At 39.0% G+C, this 25,515-nt stretch overlaps 1 protein-coding gene across 4 annotated transcripts in view; it reads left to right on the top strand.

Moving 5' to 3' along the window:
• CERS6 (ceramide synthase 6) overlaps positions 1-25,515 on the top strand; it is a 322,884-nt gene that overhangs the window by 169,792 nt on the left and 127,577 nt on the right. For all 4 annotated transcript variants that reach the window (XM_073807612.1, XM_019922828.3, XM_073807613.1 and 1 more), the window contains exon 4: positions 9,058-9,115. In XM_073807612.1, coding sequence (XP_073663713.1) covers positions 9,058-9,115 — 58 coding nt within the window. The remainder of the gene's footprint in view (positions 1-9,057; positions 9,116-25,515) is intronic.

Raw genomic sequence — 25,515 nt, 5'->3', positions numbered from 1 at the left:
TAGAGAGGGGCCAATTCATTTCTTTCTTAAATTCAAAAGTAGGTACCTTTTGCAAACTGAAGTACCATTAGTTTCCATTTGCGTCTTTCCTGTGCAATCACAGCATCTGAACAAATGACTCCTTGTCTTCAGTCTGCTTTCAGAAAAGAAAAAAAATTACATAGAGACTAGGAAAGCACTTGACGTTCAAGGGGCACACGACATTAGTTTGGCGCTAGATGGTAATAAATATTTGGCTGCTTTTGCCTCACCCACACGCTTAAGAATTGTGACATTTGCAAGTGCATGTTCCAAAGTCATATTGACTAATTTTATTTTTGGCAACAGGAGAGCAGTCTTGGTTTTATTCCTTCCTTTATCCTTATTCTAGACAAGTGTTAGCTGGAAAATGCTCATTTATCTTTTTCTGATTTCCACAAATCATGGCCTTTCAAACTTGATTATAAATGAATGGACTTTAAGCTCACAATTATATGTTTAGTCTATATTCAGGGGAATTATAGGAGTAAGGAGAAATATTTTATAGGCAGAATGACCTAACAGAAGTGTACTTTGTGGAGACCGGTTTTTCGCAGATGTGTTTTGAGTAGAGTGTAGAGGCCTGGGACTGGTGTTGGAAAGACTCATGGGAAGGGACAAACACCAGCGATGCTGAGTTCCACCTTGCTGGGCACTTGACAAGGGAAGTCAACCTGGAGATAAAAGAATAGACCTCAATAGAGAACTGAAGAGAGAATCAGTAAAATTTGACTGCTGATAGAACTTATAAACAAAGCGTTAAAAAAAAAAAGCACCAATATCTAAATCATAGCTAAGTCTAAGCAATGGAGCACAGTAGATATAGAAGTCAGCATAAATGCAGACGATACCTGAAACATTTCCAATGGCAATTTTAGCCCTAAAAGCATGAATATAATGACAGGAAAAGAGTAAAATTAGTTATAATGCTTAGAAAAGGATGCTTGGGCTGATGGTACGTAAAGAACAAGCCATTCATAGTTTCTAGGTGTGAGAAAAGAAAAAGACAGTCATTTTATATGTTTTTACTGAACATAATTCTTATTCATGTTACCTTTTTTGTATAATGAAGTATTTTTAAATACAGAGACTGATACAACAAAGACCCTCTGAGCTCTATCCAATCCTGTTTTAAAGGATTAAAATATTACAGAAGCAGCTGAGGCTCCCTGTATACCCCTTCTCTGTCTACTCTACCCTCCAGAGGCAATCTCTATCCTGAATTTGGTGTTTATATTTCCTTCTTTATTTTTATCTTATATATATGTGTGTGTATATAAGTATATATATTCATGAAAGATATAGCGTTATTTTGCATATTACCAAACTTACGTAAGTGCTTAACCTGTTCTTTGAATCAGTGATTTAGTGAAGACAGTTCTGCTCAAATTAAGTTCACCTTTGCCCTGGAAATGAAGTGAATAGGTTTGACCTACCTCCAACCTCAGTGATTGCATTGATAAGACTGTTGCTTGTCAAACAGAGAACCATCTGAGCAGATGAGGAAAACTATTTGGAGTCACAGAGTTAATTATTGATGGAGATAGAAATAATTTCAGGAAATGTTTGCTTTATGGCGAAAACTCAGGTCTGCATAATCAGTCCATGGGATGAGTCACATCTTTTCCCCTAGCTAGAGTTTTTCTTTGGATTCCTAAACTAATGAAAGTTTGAAGGCTATTCTGGGAAATTAGATTGTATACCAGAGTTTCCAAAAAAGGAATCTTTAATCTCACCTTTGTTTCATCCTTTAAGCTATATGGGATGTTTTTCAAACTAAAGTCAATTTACTTTCTCCCTAGTTGATGAACATCTCTATTGTGCTCAAGTAATACAATTAGTGTCCCAGTAACAGCTTGAAAAGGAGAATACTGACTTAAAAATCATTACCTCTTTAAAAAAATGTTCTCAGTTGAAACCTACCAGTTATTTAACTAAGACTTTGGGTCTATCTTAATTTCAAAATCCTGTGTTCTAAATGTAACAAAAACTCATCTTTTGGGGGAGGTATTTTGGCTAAAAGCCTGTGGAACAAGAAAGAAATATGTGTCTGCATCATAAACATGATTCAGTGATGCCTGATGGCTTTGTTAGACTTATTAAATGCAAAATATAATTGAGGGGCCTTATTTTGTTCTACAAACCAAGAGTCCAGCCAACCCACCAACCATCCAAACAAACAAATAGAAGTCTGACACCTGTGGCTTTGTAAAAAAAAATTTAGGTTTTGGCTTAATTTGTGAAATGTGTTGTCTGTGCACTAATGGACATCACACTACCTCCTTAGAGAATTGACTTTAAGGCCATAGGGACACAAGATGTGAACAAAGGAGACCTGGTATGAAAACTGGGGAGACCTCTTTTCTTTCACCAAGTTACCTGGGAATGTAGAGAAGTTACACATTTCTTTGAACCTGATGTTTTCATCGGTAGAACAAGGGTGTGGATGGACTCCCAGGGATCACTGAAGAACAAGGCTGTTCGGTAGAACAAGACTGTTAAGAAAAATTTGTGTTTGAACACGTAAAAAATGGGAGATGGATAACTCTGATTTATAGATACAGAAATATACTGATGTTACAATAAAACACCCATAAGACCAAATCCTTGCCCTCGGTGAGCTATTGTCCTACTAGGATATGCAGCATTCACTCATGACACCAGCTCTAACTAGGACTGTAGCCAAGTCATTTCACCTTGAGTGTGTGCTTTACATTTGTGGAGAAAGGAAGAGAAGACAACAGAGAAAGTCTTACTTGTCCTCCTGCCTTAGTATCGAAAAGGAGCTTGAAAGTGGAGGCTGCAGCTGTCAGCGTAACTCCACTGATTTTGCCTAATGTGATAGGAGTGAGAGCTATAGAGTAATGTTCTTGGCAAAAAAAAAGAAAAAGAACCTTCTATTTTAACTTTTGTGTTAAAATAAAGAGGCGATATTTAGTAGAAAGGAATGTGGTCTCTGGAATCAGATTGCCTGGATTTGAATCCCCAAATTCATTACTTGCTGTTTTTTGTTTTTTTTGCGGTATGCGGGCCTCTCACTGTTGTGGCCTCTCCCACTGCGGAGCACAGGTTCCGGACGCACAGGCTTAGCGGCCATGGCTCACGAGCCCAGCCGCTCCGCGACATGTGGGATCCACCTGGACCGGGGCACGAACCTGTGTCCCCTGCATCGGCCGGTGAGCCATGGCCGCTGAGCCTGCGCGTCCAGAGCCTGTGCTCTGCAACGGGAGAGGCCACAACAGTGAGAGGCCCGCATACCTCAAAAACAAACAAACAAACTAGAAAACAACTCCAGAAAGTTTCAAAAAGCAAAATTTGAATTTGCCACGTACTAGCAACTATTTACATAGCATTTACGTTGTATGAGGTATTCTAGAAATGATTTAAAGTATACAGGAGAATGTGTATAGGTTGTATGCAAATACTACACCATTTTATATAAGGGGTTTTAACGTTCTTGGATTTTGTTATTTGATATTGATATTTGGAATCAATGCCCCATGGATACTGAGGGACGACTGTATCAATATACAAAGTTTATACTAATTTATTTCAAAATATATTCTCATTTATCAAACTCCATAATTTCACTTTGTTTGTAATAATTTGCAAGATATAGTGGCATGTTTATATTAAGTATTAAATTTTATGAAAAACAGATATAAGCCCTACTTCACTCTTCTTTATGTATTTGATAAGCAATGATTTTTTTTTCTTACCTTAGATTATGGAACAGCTAAAATGGAAATGTCTCAAAATTAATAAATTCAATCAGAATCAAAGGAACTATATGCTATTTTTTGTGTGTCCTAACAAGGTATTTTAGTTTTTCACTCAATACAGTATTTTTTTATTATTATTTAGACCATTCCAGAGTTGACTTTCTTTGATTCCAAATTCCTACTGTTTTGGGTCATGTAAAAAATTGTTAGCAGCATTTGGCATGTCTTTTCCCTTTCCTATACATATTTTGCACAGTTTATGGAAACAGTTGATAAAACTATTTGATTAAGGACAATTTTGCTTAAAATAAAGCTAAAAGTAGAGAAGTCAAGGGGAGTACTCATACCATTAATAAAAATTCAGATGTCAATTTAGGAGCTATTTCTCGTAGGACAATCTGTTTGCTGTCAGAAACACAAAGATAAGTAAGATTCAGTCGCACCCACTTGGAACTCACAAGCAAGTCAGAGGTTTGTGGCTGTAATCAAAGACGAGGTAAGGAGGTAAGAAACACACCGTCAGAGAATTACAATGCTTTCAGTGTTGCAACATTGAGAAAAGGTGGCTTTTTGGTGTAACTAGCATTTGACACAAATCCCAAAGGAGGCATAGTGTTGCAGTACATGGACAGGATGAGTGGATAAGATGGAGAAGGGCGCCCGGATAATAACTGGTGACTTTAGTGGACAAGCTCAGTATTGTTTAAGGGCCCTGGTATTGAAAAGAATCCCCAATGCAGTCCTTCCCTGTTTCCAGTTTTGCAAGCAGCCAGTTTCTATTCATCAGGACAGAGAGCGTTCTCATCACGTGGTGTCCACGAATGGCCCCTCGGTCAGAAACACCATTTCAGCTGAATACACTGTCTTCAGTTTTCAGGTGTATAAAATCAGGAAGAGGCAGCAGAGCCTAATGCTTAAGAGCTGGGATGTTGAAGCCATGCTGCCTGGTTCGTAGTCCCCGTGCTCTCCCTCTCTAGCTGTGTGACCCTTGGGCAAGTCATTAAACCGCACTGTGCTTGTTTCCTCGTCTGAAAAAAACTAGGGATGATGTTAATAGGACCTACCTTGGTGTGTGGAATAGTTTCACTAAATGACTTTCTACTTGTAAAGTGCTTAGAACAGCTGCTAGCACAGAGCAAGCACTCCAGAAATGTTGTAAAGAAAATGGCCCATGTGCTGCCTTCCTCTCTCTAGGATGGTGTGCTGAGTTGAGCTCAGGGGGCTGCTCTGGCTGTCTTTCTCTGCTTCCGTCTTCTCTATAGATTAGGACCTGCCACGTGGGTGACACCTGACAGTAAGACACAAGACCTCAACGCTCTGATTCCCTGCTTTTATGGCACATTTTAGTAGTCTTGATTTTCACAAAGAGCCCTTTCAGCCTTGTTGCATAAGGACAATAAACCAGATTCAGTGGGTGGTGGTTTTGACTAGCTTTCCATTCTAATTTTCAGGCCTGATGGATATAAGAGATTTCCATGTCCAAATATATGTAGTGGGACACATCTAGGCAGAGAAATGCACGTGAATTCTGTGGAATTTGAGAGGGGGCTTTCGAGTCAGTACTGCACTAGGTTTGTGTCCTGGTTTTGCCACTTAGCAGCAGTGTGGACTTGGGCAAGCTAATCCCTAAGGCCTCTCTTCCCAATAGAGGTTCCTAGCAGAGTTGCTTCCTCGTCTGGAAGCTTTCTGGGACTCTCTGGTGATTCTGAGTATTCTCCACCCACAGCTTGGGACCCACAGCTCCTGGTTCTGCAACCAGGCTCCAAAATGGGGTGGCTGTCCTCACTCCTGTTTTCTGAGTACTTTTGAGTATATGCTTTCCTTAACAAAATTCCTCTTCTGCCTGTTTAGTGCTACATTCATAAAGGCACACAGGTAAATTCATGCATTCACATTGCCATCTTTAACCAGGCATCATCTTTAAGTTTTTAAAGAAACATTCTTTAACTATATTTCTCTTAGCATGACAATGGTTTCTTTTTTTAAATTTAATTTTATTTTTTTATACAGCAGGTTCTTATTAGTTATTGATTTTATACACATCAGTGTATACATGTCAATCCCAATCTCCCAATTCATCACCCCCCTGACCCCCCCAAGGCTTTCCCCCCCTTGGTGTCCATACGTTTGTTCTCTACATCTGTGTCTCTATTTCTTTTTGTTTGTTTGTTTGTTTGTTTGTTTGCGGTACGCGGGCCTCTCACTGTTGTGGCCTCTCCCGTTGTGGAGCACAGGCTCCGGACGCGCAGGCTCAGCGGCCATGGCTCACGGGCACAGCCGCTCCGCGGCATGTGGCATCTTCCCGGACCGGGGCATGAACCCATGTCCCCTGCATCGGCAGGCGGACTCTCAACCACTGCGCCGCCAGGGAAGCCCTCTCACTCATCTTTTGAACAGTCACTAATTGATGGGGTGGAGGGATTCTCCGGCTGCCTCTAAAAGTATCATTCATGACAGAGAGTTGTCTAGGTTTCTGACTGGCAGATTTTTGCATTTCTGTACAAATGGCAGAAAGTGGAGACAGGAAGATATACTAAGATTTTCCTACTTCCTTTTTTAACACCCATAGCTTGTTTCTTGTTGCCTCTAATTACATTTTTTAAATCTAATTTTATTCTTTTTTTCTGCTGTAAAATTCTCTGATTCTTGCAGTAGGCTGAAGGTAATTTCTTCCTTTTTTGTGGTTGCATCCACCTTTATTTACCTTTCTTTTCATAGATATTTTAGTGGGAAGTTGAGAGAGGCTGTATCAGGGGCTGGTAGCTAGACACCATTTAAAACTGTAACTTACATGAAACTACACAAATATAAAAAGGACTTTCCGAATGTGGCAAAATGCTTGAAAATTTTGCTTCTGTAGATATTTTGTGGAAATAATGTCTGCCTCATAGATATTCATCACAGGTTGTTATTCAAATGATGGAGGCATTCATGTTCCTGTAATACAACCTATGTCTTATGAAAGCGGGGTTATTTTATGAAAGAAAATGTAGTTACATGAGTGATTGTAGGGATTTCAGTGACTTCCATAAAGTTTTTTGTTATCCATAAAAACTGCCTGATCTGAGTGTCTTAGAGCTGAAACAGCTGTTATAAATCATTTAATCTAGGAGTTGCAAATTCACTTGTCTTCAGGGACCAGAAAAATGACTTGCAAATGCATGAAGTTGGTTGGTTTAATACCATCAGGAGTGGGAGGGACTCAAGAGAAGTGGAGATTACTTGTTCCACCAAATCCTTAGGCCATCAATATATCAAAACAGTGTAAATATCAAAAACAGTACAATAGGGCTTCCCTGGTGGCACAGTGGTTGGGAGTCCGCCTGCCGATGCAGGGACACCGGTTCGTGCCCCGGTCAGGGAAGATCCCACATGCCGCGGAGCGGCTGGGCCCGTGCGCCATGGCCGCTGAGCCTGCGCGTCCAGAGCCTGTGCTCTGCAATAGGGGAGGCCACAACAGTGAGAGGCCCACGTACTGCAAAAAAAAAAAACCCCAAAAAACAAAAAAAACCCAGTATAATATAAACCCACTCTCCCATTATAGAGATGGAACTGAGGTCAAGGGATATTAGTGATTTGCTCGAAGTTAGGAGAATCTATGTATCTCGACCAGAACCAGTTATATAATTTGCAAGGCCCAATGCAAAATAAAATATGGGGCCCCTTGTTCAACAATTATTAAGAATTTCGAGATAGTGACAGCAAAACATTAAACCAAGCATGGGACCCTGTGTAACTGCACAAGTTACACACCCTTGGAGCCATCCCTGGTCTTAACTTCTGATTTAGAATTTGTACATCCCAACAGAAGGAAGCACACAGATACTTTCACCCATAACCACCAAAAATTGATAATGGAGATGGGGTTAAAATTAAGTCCTTGACATATATACACTACCAAACGTAAGGTAGATTAGCTAGTGGGAAGCAGCCGCATAGCACAGGGAGATCAGCTCGGTGCTTTGTGACCGCCTGGAGGGGTGGGATGGGGAGGGTGGGAGGGAGGGAGACACGAGAGGGAAGAGATATGGGAACATATGTATATGTATAACTGATTCATTTTGTCGTAAAGCAGAAACTAACACACCATTGTAAAGCAATTATACTCCAATAAAGATGTAAAAAAATATATATCAATAATTAAAAAAAAGGATAATACCAAAAAAAAAAATTAAGTCCTTGACTTTGATACTGCAGTATATGAACTGCCCTTCCTTACAAGAGGGCTTTTGTAAGAGGTTTTAGAATCGTTGCTTTTTGTTCCTTCCTGAATTCAGGCTTTATGGATGATTAGTTGATGATTTTCAACCCTGCAGTTCAAAGCTCTTCTCTCAGTGTTAGTTCTGACATGAATTCCAGCATGTTTGAATACGAGACTTTATATAACTTATATACATAGTGTGTGTATATATACGGTTACTACAAAAGAACTCTTACCCTGGTACTCAATTCCCGATTTTAGTTCTTATATTTTCTGAGTGTGAATAGCTATGCCTTTAAAAACTGATTGATTTCACTAAATAGCATTCCTGAGGTGTTCATGGTACCTTGGGCTACAAGTTGTAAATGAACACAAAGGAGAACGAGACTAGTCAACTTTAATTTGTCAGGAGGCAAATTGCTTTTTGTGTTTGCAAAGTCTCGTATTTTAAAAGATTTAAACATTCAATTCATTTGGCATTGAAAGGGAACTTAAAATTTTTTCCTCATTAAAAAAGTGAATGTCTAACAGGTAGACATAGAGTTTGGGATGGTATAAGGTTGTTGTTAACAGTTGCACGTCAGATGAATGATTTGGATTCCAAATGGGTTCCCTTAGCAATATCCAGAAAGATGCCAATAAAAATTAGTTAAAAGATGAAGGAAAAATATGTTACCTGATTTAAAAATGTTATACCTTTTATTTTTAAAACAAATATGAGCAGAAGTTAAGTCATTTACTTAATATCTGAAATAGGCAAAGAATTCAAAGCTATCTTGTATACCTTCATGTTTGTAAAATCTGTTCGTTCATGAGCGATGAACAAGAGGAAATTCACATGTTGGTAGAAAAGAAGATGGGTAAATACAATAACTGAGTGCAAGAAAAATTTTTATGAATATAATTATCAATATTTTAAATATTTGCAGTATGCCATGCACATAAGTGTATGTGTTTAGCCAGAACTGAAATCGCTCATTAAGTTTAATCCCTGGTTGGGGCAGAGGTGTGTGTAGGGGGGGTTCATTTAACGGACTTTTTTCACTCACGTGTTTCAAAATGTGCTGTGAAATATTTAAATTGAATATCATAGAATTTTTTTTAAACTTTCCACAGGTGGAAATTTTCATTTGGCCTTTATGTATTTACCTATGGAGTCCGGTTCCTGAAAAAGGTAGGCTCTGTCAAGTTACTTTATGTAATTCTTATGTAACTGTAAGCCTCTATCTCATTTTTTATGTTGTGGCAGTAGTAGAATTGTAAACAGTCATAACACACTTGCTAAGAATTATTTGTACATTTTTCTTTGATTTATAAAAGTATTGGCCGTTCATTCTTTGTAGTAAACAACTTTCAGGCATCTGCCGAAAATAACTTTTGAAAATAATTTGTTTTTCCAGTGATAGATGTTACTAAGTGTATTGACCACGCTAGTTGGTTATTTGCTACCTATGGGCATTAGAACTTTATAAAATCCATCTCAGTCTTGGAAGGAATTTCGAGTTTCCACATCGTACATCACACAACTTGAAAAAATCACTTTTGGCATTTTGTGTTATCGCTGTAGCCTTTATCAGTAGAAATTAGAGTTTAGTGTCTTGCAAAGCTACCAACAGGGTAACACCAGCTGCCAGTGGAAAATTCAATTCCTTTTATAGACTGTGTTCCCTGGCTGCTATGTTGCTTTTCTGCATGAACAAAGGCACCTTTACCTATGAAAGCAAGTCTTTGAGGGCGTCATCATCTTTTTCTTCTTGATTTCAGTGCTTAATGGCACTAGTAACAAGTTAGGCTGCTTAACTTCAAGTCTCACGAAGACGTTCTCACAGTCATGCCATAGTGAGTTGGCAGAAAATGGGAAAATATTTTTTAGAATGTTTTACGGTATTACCCTTTAAAGTGATATCAGTGTTATCTTTATTTAGCAAAAAAATTTCAAACTGGGGCATTGGGCCAAGTGGCACGCCTTACTAGTAAATTCTCATGTCAATGTTGATATGAAAATTGCAAATACGTTTTCATTTTTCAAGTCTGAGTTGTAAGATATTGTCCGCCCGTGGCAAATTCTATTATAAATAATAGTTGTTTCCCAATATCATATTTTCCTAGAGGAAATAATTCTTTTTACTTGTCTTTTCCTTTAGTAACTGCAGTTATTTTTCACTTAATAAGACTACATGGCCCAGAGGTCACTTGAATAGATTTAAAAGAATGGACTTCACTCTGTAAGATTTCTAAGTATGAAGACATTCTCAACTGGGGTAAATAAATGTGGTGGAAAGTGCTTATTTTGGAACCCTACTGTTCTAGTTTTCAGATTTATGTATCTAGGGGAAAAAATAGAAAGAATGGCTGTAGAGCTTTTATGCTTCCAACTTGACTACCTTGGAAGAGGAAATAGCTTTGGATGGAATTCAGCTGACATGGGAGAGCTGGGCTTCATGGGAATGTCGAGTTGCTAACTGAGGTCACGGTTTGGAATTCACGTCGGGTTCTGTTGGTGAAGGGCTTTGATGGTGAGCAAGGAGAGATGGTGAAAGCCAGGAGCACTTCTTTGCCCTTTTGCCTAGATCTGCAGGATGTGGTCTCTTTTAAAAGCTTTCATTCAGCAAGCCTGGCCATCTGTCATCAGAACAGGAAACGCTTTGACACTTAGCTCTGCTTCATTCCGTCCCTACACAGACTGAATGGAATGAGAGTAGTTTTCATCCCCTAGTCCTCCGTGGCTCTGTAGAAGGCAGTAAAAGGGCTTGTCAATAGAATGTTTGCCTGGAAATCGTTGTTCCTTAAACTGTAACAGTTTCCTTTCAGCTGCCTCTAGATATAACAAATGCTTAAAAATGAAAGGAGAAATAGATGTTGTTCTTCTTGTTGGATTAATTTGTATTTGGGGTTTCTTCCTTTGATACTATCTAAGAAGCACTCAGTTTTGGATGAGCTGTACGGTTTAGTGTCTAGTCATACTGTGAGATAGAAAAGTGTACATAGACTCCGTATGAGCTAACTGTGAAGGACTTCATAAGCTATCTTGTCCAGCTCTTTCATTTCACAGCTGAGGAGGCAGACGTCCAGAGAGGGTAGATGGCATTCCACAGGTCATACAGTGAGTTTAGGAAAGGGCTGAATCTCAAGTGAAACGCACACTGCTATCTCTTATTCTAGTACTTTCCCCACTTTCCCAGCCCACCTTAACCTCATGACTTCCTTTAGTTAAGTTAGCAAACTTAACCTAATGTAGTCGTTGTTTCTGTTTTGAACTTTAAATACTTACCTTCACGGATATTTAAAATATATTTCTGTTAACTTGTTGGAATGGACAATATATTTGCCCATCTAACCAAAAGGAAAAGAAATTATTATGAAGGCAGCCCCAGAAATAGTCAAAACAAGGTAATTCCAATTTTCACAATACCCTGAATGTTTTAAAATAAAATAGCAGGGTAGTGGACCAATTTTAAAATATCAAAGGCCACAGCTGCTTCTTATTCCCAGCATCCAAAATGTGGATCATGACATGTGCTGTTAGAAAAATACCTAGGCAACTTGCACTGTCCAATTTTCTTCTGCTTTTAGGTCAAATGAATCTGATGCGTCTCATCTTCTAGGGTGTAATAAGTAACCTTAGGTACCCTTTCTACCCTGAAATTCTGTGCTCCCGTTAAAGAGATATTTACCAAATGCAAAGTACCATGCACCCATGATAGAGAATCTTAAAAAATAAAAAACAAATCAATTAATAAAAATTTTTGAAAACCATAGAATTTTAGATGGAAAAGTTATCATGCCTCTCATCGAAATACCTCATTTTATAGATGAGGCTATGAGGTATCAATCTCTAGTATAAGAATAGCTTGAGTTTTCTCTGCCATATTCAAATACATTCAGGCTGAATACTTAAATTTTATTAAACGCTGTTAACCTTTCCAATTTGAATTGGCTTAATCCTGTGGGGAGAACGCATATATTTTCCTGGGTTTACCAAGTCATCGTAGATTTTCAGTGTATATATATGACCGATTTAAGTGCCCTCAGTTTAAAAATATTCTTTGTATTGAGAAATAAGGCAGTTGAGAGTTTTTAAATACATATAAACTAGGTTTATGTCAGTACACGCTTGTGCTGTCTTAGTCTGAACCCTCTGAGAAACAGACACCAAGAAGAGATTAAATGTGTAAGAAATTGATTAGGGGAAGTGTCTATAAGAGAAAATGGGGAGGAAGTTGGCCGGGAGGCTGGAAGAGCCTTCAGACCACAATGTATGTCTGACTATGTGTGAGGGGGAGAGGGAAAAAAGGAAAGTGTGGGTGAGCCTCTAAGACTGCTTGCTGTGCCTTTCTAAAAAAAATTCAGTCAGGCCACTGGGCAGTCCTGGAGCCACAGTTGATCATCAAAGGAGACCTGTGTCTCCAAGAAATGGGCTTGCTGTAGTATTCCTGTTGTGCTCAGTCATAGGCTGCCAGCAGCCTGTGGACAGCAGGGCCTTCATGCAAATACTGCTGTGGATTTTACTGCACAGCAGCGGGGCCCTGAGTCAGCCACACTCCCACCAGTACAAGATCTAACAGGTGCATTCTCATGGTTGCCATGTGTGCTTAATTTTTAAAATATTCCAGCTTTTCTTCAGAAAGGGTACATCATGGAATAAGACCTTATGCCACATAGAAATGGTTTTCATATGCAAGGTATCTAGAAGCATAGAGAAATATTTATCTGTTGTCCTTTTTTTAAATTTTATTTTATTATTTTTTAATACGGCAGGTTCTTATTAGTTGTCTATTTTATACACATCAGTGTATACATGTCAATCCCAATCTCCCAATTCATCCCACCACCACCACCCCCACCGCTTCCCCCCCTTGGTGTCCATACATTTGTTCTCTACATCTGTGTCTCTATTTCCGCCTTGCCTTTTTATCATTTTATTTACTGTGCGTTGATTTCCCCTCCATTATGTCATAATTCCTGTAGTTGATGTGTGAATGTATCTTTGGAGCAAGACACAGGCTGACTTCACACATGAGTTGTCTCAGGGTCCCGGGCACTTACCTCCCTCTTGTACTGATCCAGTTTGGGTGATAAGTTATATGGTCATCCTATGAATAGTTCTGTAATAAAGGATGAAATAATTGGCCCCATATTTTCAGACACCCTGTAAAGAAAGCATGTTTGTGTGTCATGTATATGAACTCAACAAAATGTTTTCTGTGACAGATAATGTTTTCATGATGACAGATAAGAGGATGAGCCTCATTTATGGTGAGGGGCTAACAGGTGTACATATATGTCGTCTTTGCTTTCTCAGCTCCGAGCCCCCTTTACAGATAGCAGTTAACTCTGATGATGGAAGTGGACCCTAGAAGGCATTGATCTTACAGACATGTCACTGAACTATTAAGTAAAGTCATTGTTGGGTTAGTAGGAAATATTTAAATAGTTGAAAGACATAAGCCTGTCTCAATAGTCTGCTCCTGTAATTGCTGACCCAAGTGACCCTTAGCCCCATGAATATGATTAACAGAGACAAGTACTTTCATGAAAGAAGACCCAGAATTACTTCAGGTGCTCTGAAGTCCCAGAGCACAAGGTACTCATACAGAGTAACACATTTTTCTAGGTCTTGAAAGGGACCATATGTCAAGCCTTTAAAAATAGAGTAAGTTATCTCTCATTTACTGTTACCTTTTTTTCTCGTTTGTAGATGGAAGTTTATATTGAGTGGAGTTCTTTGAATACTTTTCTTTGGGTTCCTTTACTTATTTTTTAAAACTATAGTGTCACAGGAAGGTCATTAGATATAGGTGCAATTGGGACTTAGGTAAATATTTTTTTCCATGTAATCTACATGTTAGGCTAATATATTTCCAGCTTTTTGACCATATGGTGCATTTTATATCACAGTTTTGTACACATGCATGTGTATGATTAAAATAAAGGTTACTCAAAATATATCTATACCTAACCTCTGTATCAGTCGGGGTCCACGTTAGGAGACAGAAAGTACAGGAGTGATTCTTGGGGCGACTGTAATGTGAAGAATCATTCACCAAGAGGGAGCCACCAAGACTATGTTACTCAGAGCAGTCGATCTGCTGTTTGCTACCTGTCTGCCATGAGATAAGGAGCTTGACTTGAATGTAAATCAACTCACTGCTTCTTTTTTGGAGAGTCTACCTCTGAAGGAAAGTCAGCTGAAATGAACAGCGCTCTTCACGATATAGTTAATTGACATTCTAATGAAACAGTAACAAACGCTTCAAGGACGGGCGCTCATCTGCCCACAGCATTTTGATCAGCGCTGCACTGAGGTATCATGGACGTGGTAATGGCAGGAAGAGGCTACGGCTCTGAGGACAGGGGCTTATAGGAAGAGGCTGGAGCTATTGGAACCTAGATGCTCCAAGGAGGAGCCGTGGAGCTGGACAAGAAAGCGCTGACCAGCTGGTATGTCTCAGAAACCACAATGAGGCTGGTTCTGAGAATGAGGAAAAAGGGCAACCAGCTGCTACCACTGGGATGAACTGTCACTGCTGGGGTGCAGATGCATTGCTGGAGGGCCCAGTTGGGGTGGGGCTGAGGGACTGGTGGTAAGAATGGGAAGCAAAACAGAGAGGAGCACATTCGAGCTTCCTCTTGCAGTCTTCCCCCTCCCTCTAGTGCCTTCCTGGAGTCAGAGCTCAGCAAGGGACTAGCTCCTTGGAGCCAGCTCAAGTGTCTCCACAAGATCTTTTTTTTTAACATCTTTATTGGAGTATAATTGCTTTACAATGGTGTGTTAGTTTCTTCTGTACAACAAAGTGAATCAGCTATACATATACATATATCTCCATATCTCTTCCCTCTCGCGTCTCCCTCCCTCCCACCCTCCCTATCCCACCCTTCTAGGTGGTCACAAAGCACCGAGCTGGTCTCCCTGTGCCATGCGGCTGCTTCCCACTAGCTATCTATTTTACTTTTGGTAGTGTACATATATCCATGCCACTCTCTCACTTCATCCCAGCTTCCCCTTCCCCCCACCCTGTGTCCTCAAGTCCATTCGCTACCTCGCGTCTTTATTCCTGTCCTGCCCTTAGGTTCTTCAGAACCTTTTTTTTTTTTAAATTCCATATATATGTGTTAACATATGGTATTTGTTTTTCTCTTTCTGACTTCACTCTGTATGACAGACTCTAGGTCCATCCACCTCACTACAAATAACTCAATTTCGTTCCTTTTTATGGCTGAGTAATATTCCATTGTATATATGTGCCACATCTTCTTTATCCATTCATCTGTCAGTGGACACTTAGGTTGCTTCTATGTCCTGGCTATTGTAAATAGAGCTGCAATGAACATTGTGGTACCTGACTCTTTTTGAATTATGGTTTTCTCAGGGTATAGGCCCAGTAGTGGGATTGCTGGGTCAAATGGTAGTTCTATTTTTAGTTTTTCAAGGAACCTTCATACTGTTCTCCATAGTGGCTGTATCAATTTACATTCCCACCAACAGTGCAAGAGGGTTCCCTTTTCTCCACACCCTCTCCAGCATTTATTGTTTGTAGATTTTTTGACGATGACCATTCTGACTGGTGTGAGGTGATATCTCATTGCAGTTTTGCTTTGCATTTCTCTAATGATTAGTGATGTTGAGCTTCCTTTCATGTGCTTGTTGGCAATCTGTATATCTTCTTTGGAGAAATGTCTATTTAGGTCTTCTGCCCATTTTTGGATTGGATTGTTTGTTTCTTTTGATATTGAGCTGCATGAGCTGCTTGTAAATTTTGGAGATTAATCCTTTGTCAGTTGCTTCATTTGGAAATATTTTCTCCCATTCTGAGGTTGTCTTTTCGTCTTGTTTTATGTCTTCCTTTGCTATGCAAAAGCTTTGAAGTTTCATTAGGTCCCATTTGTTTATTTTTGTTTTTATTTCCATTTCTCTAGGAGGTGGGTCAAAAAGGATCTTGCTGTGATTTATGTCATAGAGTGTTCTGCCTATGTTTTCCTCTGAGAGTTTTATAGTGTCTGGCCTTAAATTTAGGTCTTTAATCCATTTTGAGTTTATTTTTGTGTATGGTGTTAGGGAGTGTTCTAATTTCATTCTTTTACATGTAGCTGTCCAGTTTTCCCAGCACCACATATTGAAGAGACTGTCTTTTCTCCATTGTATATTCTTGCCTCCTTTTTCAAAAATATGGTGACCATATGTGTGTGGGTTTATCTCTGGGCTTTCTATCCTGTTCCATTGGTCTATATTTCTGTTTTTGTGCCAGTACCATACTGTCTTGATTACTGTAGCTTTGTAGTGTAGTCTGAAGTCTGTGAGCCTGATTCCTCCAGCTCCGTTTTTCGTTCTCAAGATTGCTTTGGCTATTCAGGGTCTTTTGTGTTTCCATACAAATTGTGAACTTTTTTGTTCTACCTCTGTGAAAAATGCCATGGGTAGTTTGATAGGGATTGCACTGAATCTGTAGATTGCTTTGGGTAGTATAGTCATTTTCACAATGTTGATTCTTCCAATCCAAAAACATGGTATATCTCTCCATCTGTTTGTATCATCTTTAATTTCTTTCATCAGTGTCTTATATTTTTCTGCATACAGGCCTTTTGTCTCCCTAGGTAGGTATATTGCTAGGTATTTTATTCTTTTTGTTGCAATGGTAAATGGGAGTGTTTCCTTAATTTCTCATCATTAGTATATAGGAATGCATTAATTTTGTATCCTGCTGCTTTACCAAATTCATTGGTTAGCTCTAGTAGTTTTTTGGTAGCATCATTAGGATTCCCTATGTATAGTATCATGTCATCTGCAAACAGTGACAGCTTTACTTCTTCTTTTCTGATTTGGATTCCTTTTCTTTTTCTTCTCTGATTGCTGTGGCTAAAACTTCCAAAACTATGTTGAATAACAGTGGTGAGAGTGGACAACCTTTTCTTATTCCTGATATTAGAGGAAATGGTTTCAGTTTTTCACCATTGAGGCCGATGGTGGCTGTGGGTTTGTCATATATGGCATTTATTATGTTGAGGTAAGTTTCCCCTATGCCTACTTTCTGGAGGGTTTTTATCATAAATGGGTGTTGAATTTTGTCGAAAGCTTTCTCTGCTTCTATTGAGATGTATCCACAATACCTTACTAAGTAGCCCAAACTTCCCATTATGCTGCATTCTGTGATGTACTCTGACAACTTACTGTAATTTATTGTATTACATTTTAAAACTATGCAAATTGCCACTTATTATGTTGACTTCATCGCTAACTAGGGGTGAAAACACTTTTGATGAATTGACTTGCCTGAGGCAAAAATCGCAGCCAGTCTTGTGGTCTTTAAACTTTCTAGGTTGGTTAAAAAAAAAAAAAGTATTCGCAAACAAGTTTCAAAAATCTAGCAGTTCAAGGAATATTTTAAATTTTTATTAGTAAATTTACCTAACTAAGAAGTACAAGTCATATCATTATGGGAGAACATTAAGTTAGAGGTCAGGATTGAAGTTTCAGTCTCTGTTCTGCCTGTTGTGCTTAATAGGACCTTTGCTCCCTGAAACCTCATTTTTTTCATGTGTGAAATGGGAAGATGATGCTTGCCCTGGCTTCCTCGGCTTGTGTGTAGGGATGCTGTGAAGCTATACTGTACTTGGAAAATGTAAGGCATAACACTAATTAGTACTGATCTAGAGGGGGCTCTGTTGAGAACTATGAATGCCTATGTCTCCTGCAGTGCTTTGACATGAAGCTTTTGAATATTGTGCTGCTGGCGCCACCTAGTCCAGTGAGATCCTTTGTCATGACCATGCTTTGATGCTTGCAAATAAGTAAGTGCGCTTCCTGGAATGGAAATTATCTGGCGTGACCCAAGGAAATTATCCTTCAAGGCTTCTCCTTACTGTATCTGCCTTTTCCCCTTCTACCTACATCTATCCTCTTGAATATTTTTTGATTCCCTCATACCTTTCCTTTGCCCTTCTGTGTCGACTTGTGGCTGGTATCCTATCTGAAGGGAACATTCTGAGGCCAGGGAGACACTGAGGATAATGTGATTCAGTGAGGACATTGAAGAAGGAGCCAGAAGACCTGGCATTAATCAGTTTTGCAACCTTAGGCAGGTTACTTAGTCTCTCTGGGACTGAATCGCTACATCTCTAAAATCAGTAATGTAGACTACGTAACTATTTTTATTATTTTTCATTTGAGTATTTTTTAATATATATATAATGTAACATTTTAAAAACTCTTATCCCATAATTCAGTGAAGATTTTGAAATAGCTGATCATATGGCAAGCTGGTACCTGTTTAGAAAGCAAAATAGCGATATAGAAGAATCACCTTAAGTATGTTCATATACTGTGACTCAGCAATTCAACTCCTATGAATTATCCTGAGGAACAAATTATATGGAAGCAAAAAATATACATGTATAAAGTTATTATTGCAACTTAAAGAAATGCATATGTATATACATACAGATACATTTGCATGCAAATTATAGCAAATCCAAAACAGAATGTAAAACAATCCTAATGTCTAATATTAGAATTGTTTAAATTGTTATCAAAGTGGCAAAATAGCATGCAACTACTTAAAAATAATAACTATAAAATTACTATATTATTTATAGTTCTAGTAAAATATTTAGTAGAACTTTACATGAAAATGAGTAACAAACTCATTTGTACATTTTGCTGTGATAATCATATATATATAGCAAATGGAATGTAATAGGTAAAAATGTTAAGATTCCTTTTAGAGAGGAACTGTGGATGGTTAATATTTTTCAAATATCTTTATTAGTTTCTTTTTTATTAAAAAAGTTAACCCTGGGCTTCCCTGGTGGCGCAGTGGTTGAGAGTCCGCCTGCCGATAAAGGGGACACGGGTTCGTGCCCCGGTTCGGGAAGATCCCACATGCTGCGGAGCAGCTAGGCCCGCGAGCCATGGCCGCTGAGCCTGCACATCCGGAGCCTGTGCTCTGCAACAGGAGAGGCCACAACAGTGAGAGTCCCACATACCGCAAAAAAAAAAAAAAAAAAGTTAACCCTAAAATGTAGGAATTAAGGTGGAAATGATTATGCATAATTTATGAAATTGTGGGTTATGAGAGAGTTTGCAGTTGTAACTTTTAAAAAGGAGAACTTTTGTTTAAGTTGAATTCCACTTAAATGGCAAAGACATACAAAAGTTTCATCAAGAAGACTCCATCCGTTCCCATTTGCCTAGTCCTCACAGCCCTAATCCCTGGATTTTCTCTTGGGGGTTCCCTGAGATCTTATTGCCCATAATGCCCCAGAATGGGCCTAGCATAGACTTTCTAAGGAACTTTTTTAGTCTCCAGTGGGATTCTGGTAAGATTTAAGCTCTTTTTCAGATTTACATGGCCTATATTAGATAATCTGGAATTTTTCTCCATATAGTACTTTAAAAAACTTCTCTTGCAGTGAAAGTCCCACCTCCTTTGGAGTGGGGTAATGCCTTGAAAACACTGTTGGCTTAGTGCATAGCCAGGGTGAAATTTTGCATCACTGATAATAATCATAATGATGATAGCTGTACTGTGCTGAGCACTCACTGTGGGCCAGGCATTATGTTGATCACTTAGCATTCATTCCTCATGTGTTATACAGTGTAACTTCTCATCCTTATGCATGAAGAAACCAAGACTAACAAAGGTTCAGTAATGTGTCCGAGGTCACATAGCTAGTCAGTGGCAGGGCTGAGATTTAAATCCAGGTATATTTGGCCATAGAGTCTACTTGTATCCAGGCTTAATTACTCACTGAGTAGATCTTCTGGGTTGACGAGGATTAACCAGTGACCAAGGAAAAGCAAAGGCTCCGTCTTTGAACTGTATTCATATTCAGAGCACAGAGTTAAATTTAGCGATTACATTCAGAAGGTCCAAATTAAGCATCATATTTGCTTCATTTTTCTGCTTTCAAATGAACTCACTTCGGCAAAGCCGAGAATTGGTGTATTCTTAGTATTTTGGGATCTTATTAGAAACTGTCTACTAATTTTCCAACTGGGTATAGTTGTCCCTTTTTATACAAACAAATAATGTAACTATGCCATACAATTTATTCTCTCCTTCTACGATGCTTAGTTTCTGCAATGTGACTAGCAAACTGTTAATACACTATTCATAATAAGAACTTGGTTGGGACAACTCAGTGTTTTCCGTAGCTTGGGAAATGTGAAATTGTTCATTGCCTAGAATAAATTAAAACTTGTTCAGGTGATAAAACCATTTCATCAGCCCTGAGGTTATAGCTTATAGCTTTTAATTTAATGAGATGGCAATAGTTTGATTTTGGTTGTGTAAACTTTCCGTAAAGAGCATCAAGAAGCCTTTTACCCACGTTTTCGCTTTGTGTTCAGGCTTTGTCTTGAGAGATGGTCATTTCACACCCAAAGCTTTCTTCAGGCGTTGAGGTAGAAAGATTTCAGGACTTGCAGGAGTTCATGTAGCTGATGTGGGAGGAGGTGCTTGTGTGGATTCCCAAGTACAAGTGGCGACTGCTGCCCTACTAAGTGATACTTGCTCTTAGGTAGTTATTTATACAAGGGTTTGTAGACTTCGTGCCTGATCAAACCATGAATCTTATCTTTTCAGCTCCCACAATAAAATATCAACTTTTCAGAAACTCTAGAAATAAAGGGAAAACTAACTTATAGTTCAGAAGCTACTAAAATAACCCTGATTTAAATATGACGTTCATTATTAGACAGTGCCCTAAAGGCATAGACTTAAACTTCTCAAAAAGTTTAGAGCTGAACTTGACTGTGAAACACATTGGTCCTCATTTATATGCTGTAACAGAGCTAGTGCTACAGGCTTCCTTTGGCTGAGGGCAGTGGCTGAGAATTGGATTGCATTGCTATTCCTCTCCTGTTTCCATGGGGAATAGAAATCTAGTCACTCTCAGAAGAGTTCAGGTAGTTTGGTACGAAATATTGATCCATGTATCAAAATCTGTATGTGCACATTCACTCTGCATTAGCTGAAGCCTCAGCTGACACTTAAAGGAAAATTCTTTACTGAATTCAAAAAAGAAATTATTCTTTTTAAGGTTTGTTTTACTAAAATTTGAGAGCTAATGGCTTTCACATACAACGGTCATCATAATAAAACATTTTCCTCATCAACCGTAATGAAACAAACCAGATGTTCTTTGCTTAAAAACAACAGCTTTCTGGGAGAAGTAATGAGATGTTCTACTTCTGCAACTGGTGTTTTGTCTCTTCGGGGAAGACCCAGTCTTGGCTGTGAGAGGTGGGGTGAGGGTACTTAGGACAAGGACATGGAGCAGAGCATCAGGCATTCCGAGCTGACCGGCTCATGCTCTAATTATAGCTGCACGTGCGGCTCTGAGAAACTGGCTCAAGGAGCATCTGGATACTGGCTCAGCTACAGTTTTCTGTAAGGTGGGACAAATGGCTTAGGGTTTTGTTTGTTTTTTGCTGCCTTCTCCTTTATTAATGCACGTGAGACTAGGCCTCCCTGCTAGAGACCATTGCCGTCGTTGTTTTAGGAATTTTTGAGCAGCAGTCTGGTGATACCAGTCACCTCGGAATGACTTTTCCAAAGCACAGGGAGGATGGCCATTTTGTCCTCAAGGAATTCAGGCTTCTGTAAGGCAGTGAACCGTGGAAGGAATAAAATAATTTTTTCAGGCAGAATGAATCTGTAGTGACAGAGGTAGTTGTATGGGAGTGGGCAGGAGAGAGCCTGCTGGAGTGGTAAAAATCTTCTAGATCTTGGTCTGGGGGGTGGTGACATAGGTGTCTATGTCCTGACTATGTAGACAGGTGATGTTAAGTGTATACACATATAGACATATGTCAAGTTTCTGTACACTTAGGTTTGTGCACTCTAACTGGATGTCAGTTACACTTCAGTAAGAAAACTTAATAATGGTGTCTGGTCTTCCTGTAGCTGCCATGTAAAGCAGCCACTGCATGTTGCTGAGTGCAAATGTGGGCACAAGGCATTTGAGGATCAAAAGATGTTATTTAAAGGGCTCTTCCAAGAGCTTCTGCCTATTACTGATGGGAGATACTGATCTCTGTTCATTTGTTCATTCTTTCATTCAGTATCTGTTGAGGACCTACCTATGACAAGGAATATGCTAAGCCTCATGGATATAACAGCAAGGCAGTCTGGGTCCCTGAGCAATATTATTACTGTTCTTCCCTTCTCTGGGCTCATCAATGACATAGGAATTTAATTCAACTTAGCTAACATTTATTAAACGTCTGCTCTGCCAAGACATAGTGGCTGGTGGAAGAGGAGAGGGAAGGAATAATCCCTGTCTTCCAGGATGTTATATGTATGGTAGAGGAGTTATAGTATGGTAGAAGAGTTAAGAGTTCTCTTTAAATACTTACGATATGAGACTTTGCGATAAATGATAGAAGTACAGAGTTCTGTCTGAGCACGGGAAAGGGATCCAATTAAGGAAATTGAAGAAAACTACAGAGAAATAGGATTTAGTCTGAGCCCTAATGAATGGGTTGCCATTGACAGGGGGGTTAGTGAAAGCATTCTTAGGCGGAGAGAACAGAGTGGGAAAACTGGAAAAAACAAAACAAAACAGGGTCTGTTTGAAACTACATGATGGAGAAATTGGGAAATAAAACTGGTAATGTGTTTGGGGAGGACTTGACTGTTGTTTTAAAGAGATTGGCCTTTACAGCTGAAGAGGGCTTAGTTCTTCTCCGTGTCTTCATTGTAAAGAGACCTGGTGTTTGTGTGGAAGGGGCATCCGGCCTCCCCGCTGACCCGATCTACGGCCTCTCATCTTAGTAACACGTGACGCTACCTCTTCCTCATGTCTTCTTCGTGTTCCCTCCCCTTCTCTTCCACATACCCCAAGGGGTGAATGAATGGAGTGGGGAACTCTAAGGATAATGGTTGAGAGTCGGTTCAGTTACCTTCACCCTCCCAGCCTCATCCATCTATGAATGGCGGTGAAATTATATCCTTAACCCTCTCCAGCAGAGCCTAACCAGACACTGACATTACTATTCCTTCCATTACTGTTCTAACCCTCTGCAAGCAACATGATTGCTCAAACCACTCATCTTCCCCTGTAGTCCCACTTCACCCCTCTCTGCCCAACTTGCTCACTGTCAGATTCCAGGGAGGTATCCTACCTATTGGAGTATCATCTCCTTTTAGACATTTCTTTCAATTAAACTGATTTTAATCAGTTTAACTGATTTATTCTCATTTATTTCTTATTTTATTTTCATACAATTATTTTTCATTGAAGTATGATTGACGTATTAAAAGTCTGTACATATTTAATGTATACATCTTGATAAGTTTGAAGATAAGTATATACCCATGAAATGTCACCATATACAGTGTCCTAAACTTATCTACCACCTCTAGAAGTTTCCTCCTTCCCCCTCTTTTTTTATAAGAACATTTGACATAAGACCTACTCTCTGAAATTTTAAAGTATAATATATAGTACTGCTAGCTCTGTGTACTATGCTCTGCAGTAGATCTCTAAGACTTATTCATCTTGCATAAGTAAAACTATGTACCCCTCTCTAATTTCTCCTCCCCCCAGCCCCTGGTAATCATCATTTTCTCTGCTTCAGTGAGTTTGACTATTGTAGATTCCTGGTAAAAGTGAGATCATGTAGTATTTATTCTTCTGTGTCTGGCTTATTTCCCTTAGCCTAATGTCTTCTAGTTCATACGTACTGTTGAAAATTGCAGGATTTCCTTCTTTTTTTAAGGCTCCAGTGATATTGCATTGTATCTGTATACATTTTCGTCATCCAGTCACCTGTCAGTAGATATTCGTTTTCTATTTCTTTTGCTATTTTGAATAATGCTGCCGTGATCATGAATATGCAGATATCTCTTTGAGGTCCTCATTTCAATTATTTTGGGTATATACCCAGAAGTGGGATTGCTGGATCATATGATGTTTTTGAGGAATCTCCATACTTTTGTCCATAGTAGCTGTACCAGTTTACATTTCCACCAGCAGTGCACAAGGGTCCCCTTTTTTCCACATCCTTGCCTATTAGGACGGTTATTATCAGAAAAACAAAAGATCTTTTGTTTTTCTGATAATAACCGTCCTAATAGGTGTGAAGTGATACCCCATTGTGGTTTTGATTTGCATTTTCCTGATGATTAGTGATATTAAGCACCTTTTCATATACCTGTTGGCTACTTGTGTGTCCTAAGAGAAATGTCTATTCAGGTTGAATAGAGTTTTTTGCTATTGAGTTGCAGGGGAGTTCCTTACGTATTTTGGATTTTAACCCTTTATTTATTAGATGTATGACTTACAAGTACTTTCTCCCATTCCGTAGGTTGCCTTTTTTACTTTGCTGATTGCTTCCTCTGTTGTGCAGAAGCTTTTTGGTTTGAGGTAGTTCGATTTGTCTATTTTTGCTTTTATTGCCTGTGCTTTTGGTGTCATAACCAAGAAATCATTGCCAAGGCTAGTATTAAGAAGCTTTGGCCTTGGATTTTCTTCTAGGAGTTTTACAGTTTCAGGTCTTACGTTTAAAGCTTTAATCCATTTTGATTTTTGTGATGATATAAGGTAAGAATCCAGTTTCATTCTTTTGCATGTGGATATTTGGTTGTCCCAGCACAATTTATTGAAGAGACTATTCTTTCCCCATTGTGTATTCTTGCCTCCCTTGGTTTATTTTTGAGGTTTCTGCCCTAGCTTCCTGTAGAGACTGCACTGACTCCCCAGCTTTTCCTCTGGTTATCAGCACCTCTGACAAAGGCAAACAGGACAAAAAACTGTCCCATAGTCTCTGTGTTTTTCCACTGCTCTAACCACTTTTGTCTTACTCTGGCTGGTCCCATTGCTACCACTGGGTTCACTTTTGTAGCATCACTTACTTAGAATGACCTTCCTCATCCTAACTCAAAGCCTACCAGCCCTGATTCTTCACAGATCCACCTCACAATGGAAAACCTATAACTTAAAGCCCTTTAAATCTCTCATTTAGTGCACATATTGCATATATGTAAAACACCCAGCTTGGTCCGTGAGCCATGAAAGGTGTTCAATAAATAGGAGTTATTGTTATCATTATCGTATAATATCATCCAGTACTTAAGTAGTAAGTGTCTTATCTGTGCACTTTCATCTCAGATTTCTTTCCATCTAGTTCTATAAGCTGCTCATTTCCCCATGCTGCCTAATATCCTGCTAAGAATACAATAGAGAGTTCACAAAAACTTGAGTAATAAAATTAAAAATATGCAACTTTGCTATTTCATAACAGTTTTATTTAAAAGTTTTGGGGAAAAGAACTTAATGACTGAAATCAAATATGGAGATGAGCTGAGAATTTTCACTGTTTGTGGTTACCCTGTTTCCCATTAGTATTGTACAGAGGGTTGGCAGTAAAATTTAATAAAATTAACTTCTTTCCCTGAACTGGTAGGTAGTTTGAATTCTGGCCAAACTCTCTCTCTCTTATGTGATTAGTACATCCAACCAGATCTACCCTTAGAGTGTTAGTTTTGAGTAGTTGGTTGGGGATTTCCAGTATTTTTGTCTTATGTCTAAAGGAGCGTGTGTGTGTGTGAGTGTGTACAATCCAGTTAGTAA

Source organism: Tursiops truncatus, chromosome 7, assembly GCF_011762595.2.
Source record: "Tursiops truncatus isolate mTurTru1 chromosome 7, mTurTru1.mat.Y, whole genome shotgun sequence".
NCBI lineage: Eukaryota > Metazoa > Chordata > Mammalia > Artiodactyla > Delphinidae > Tursiops > Tursiops truncatus.
Note: the sequence above shows the minus strand (reverse complement) of the source record. Positions and strands in the feature narration are given on the sequence as shown.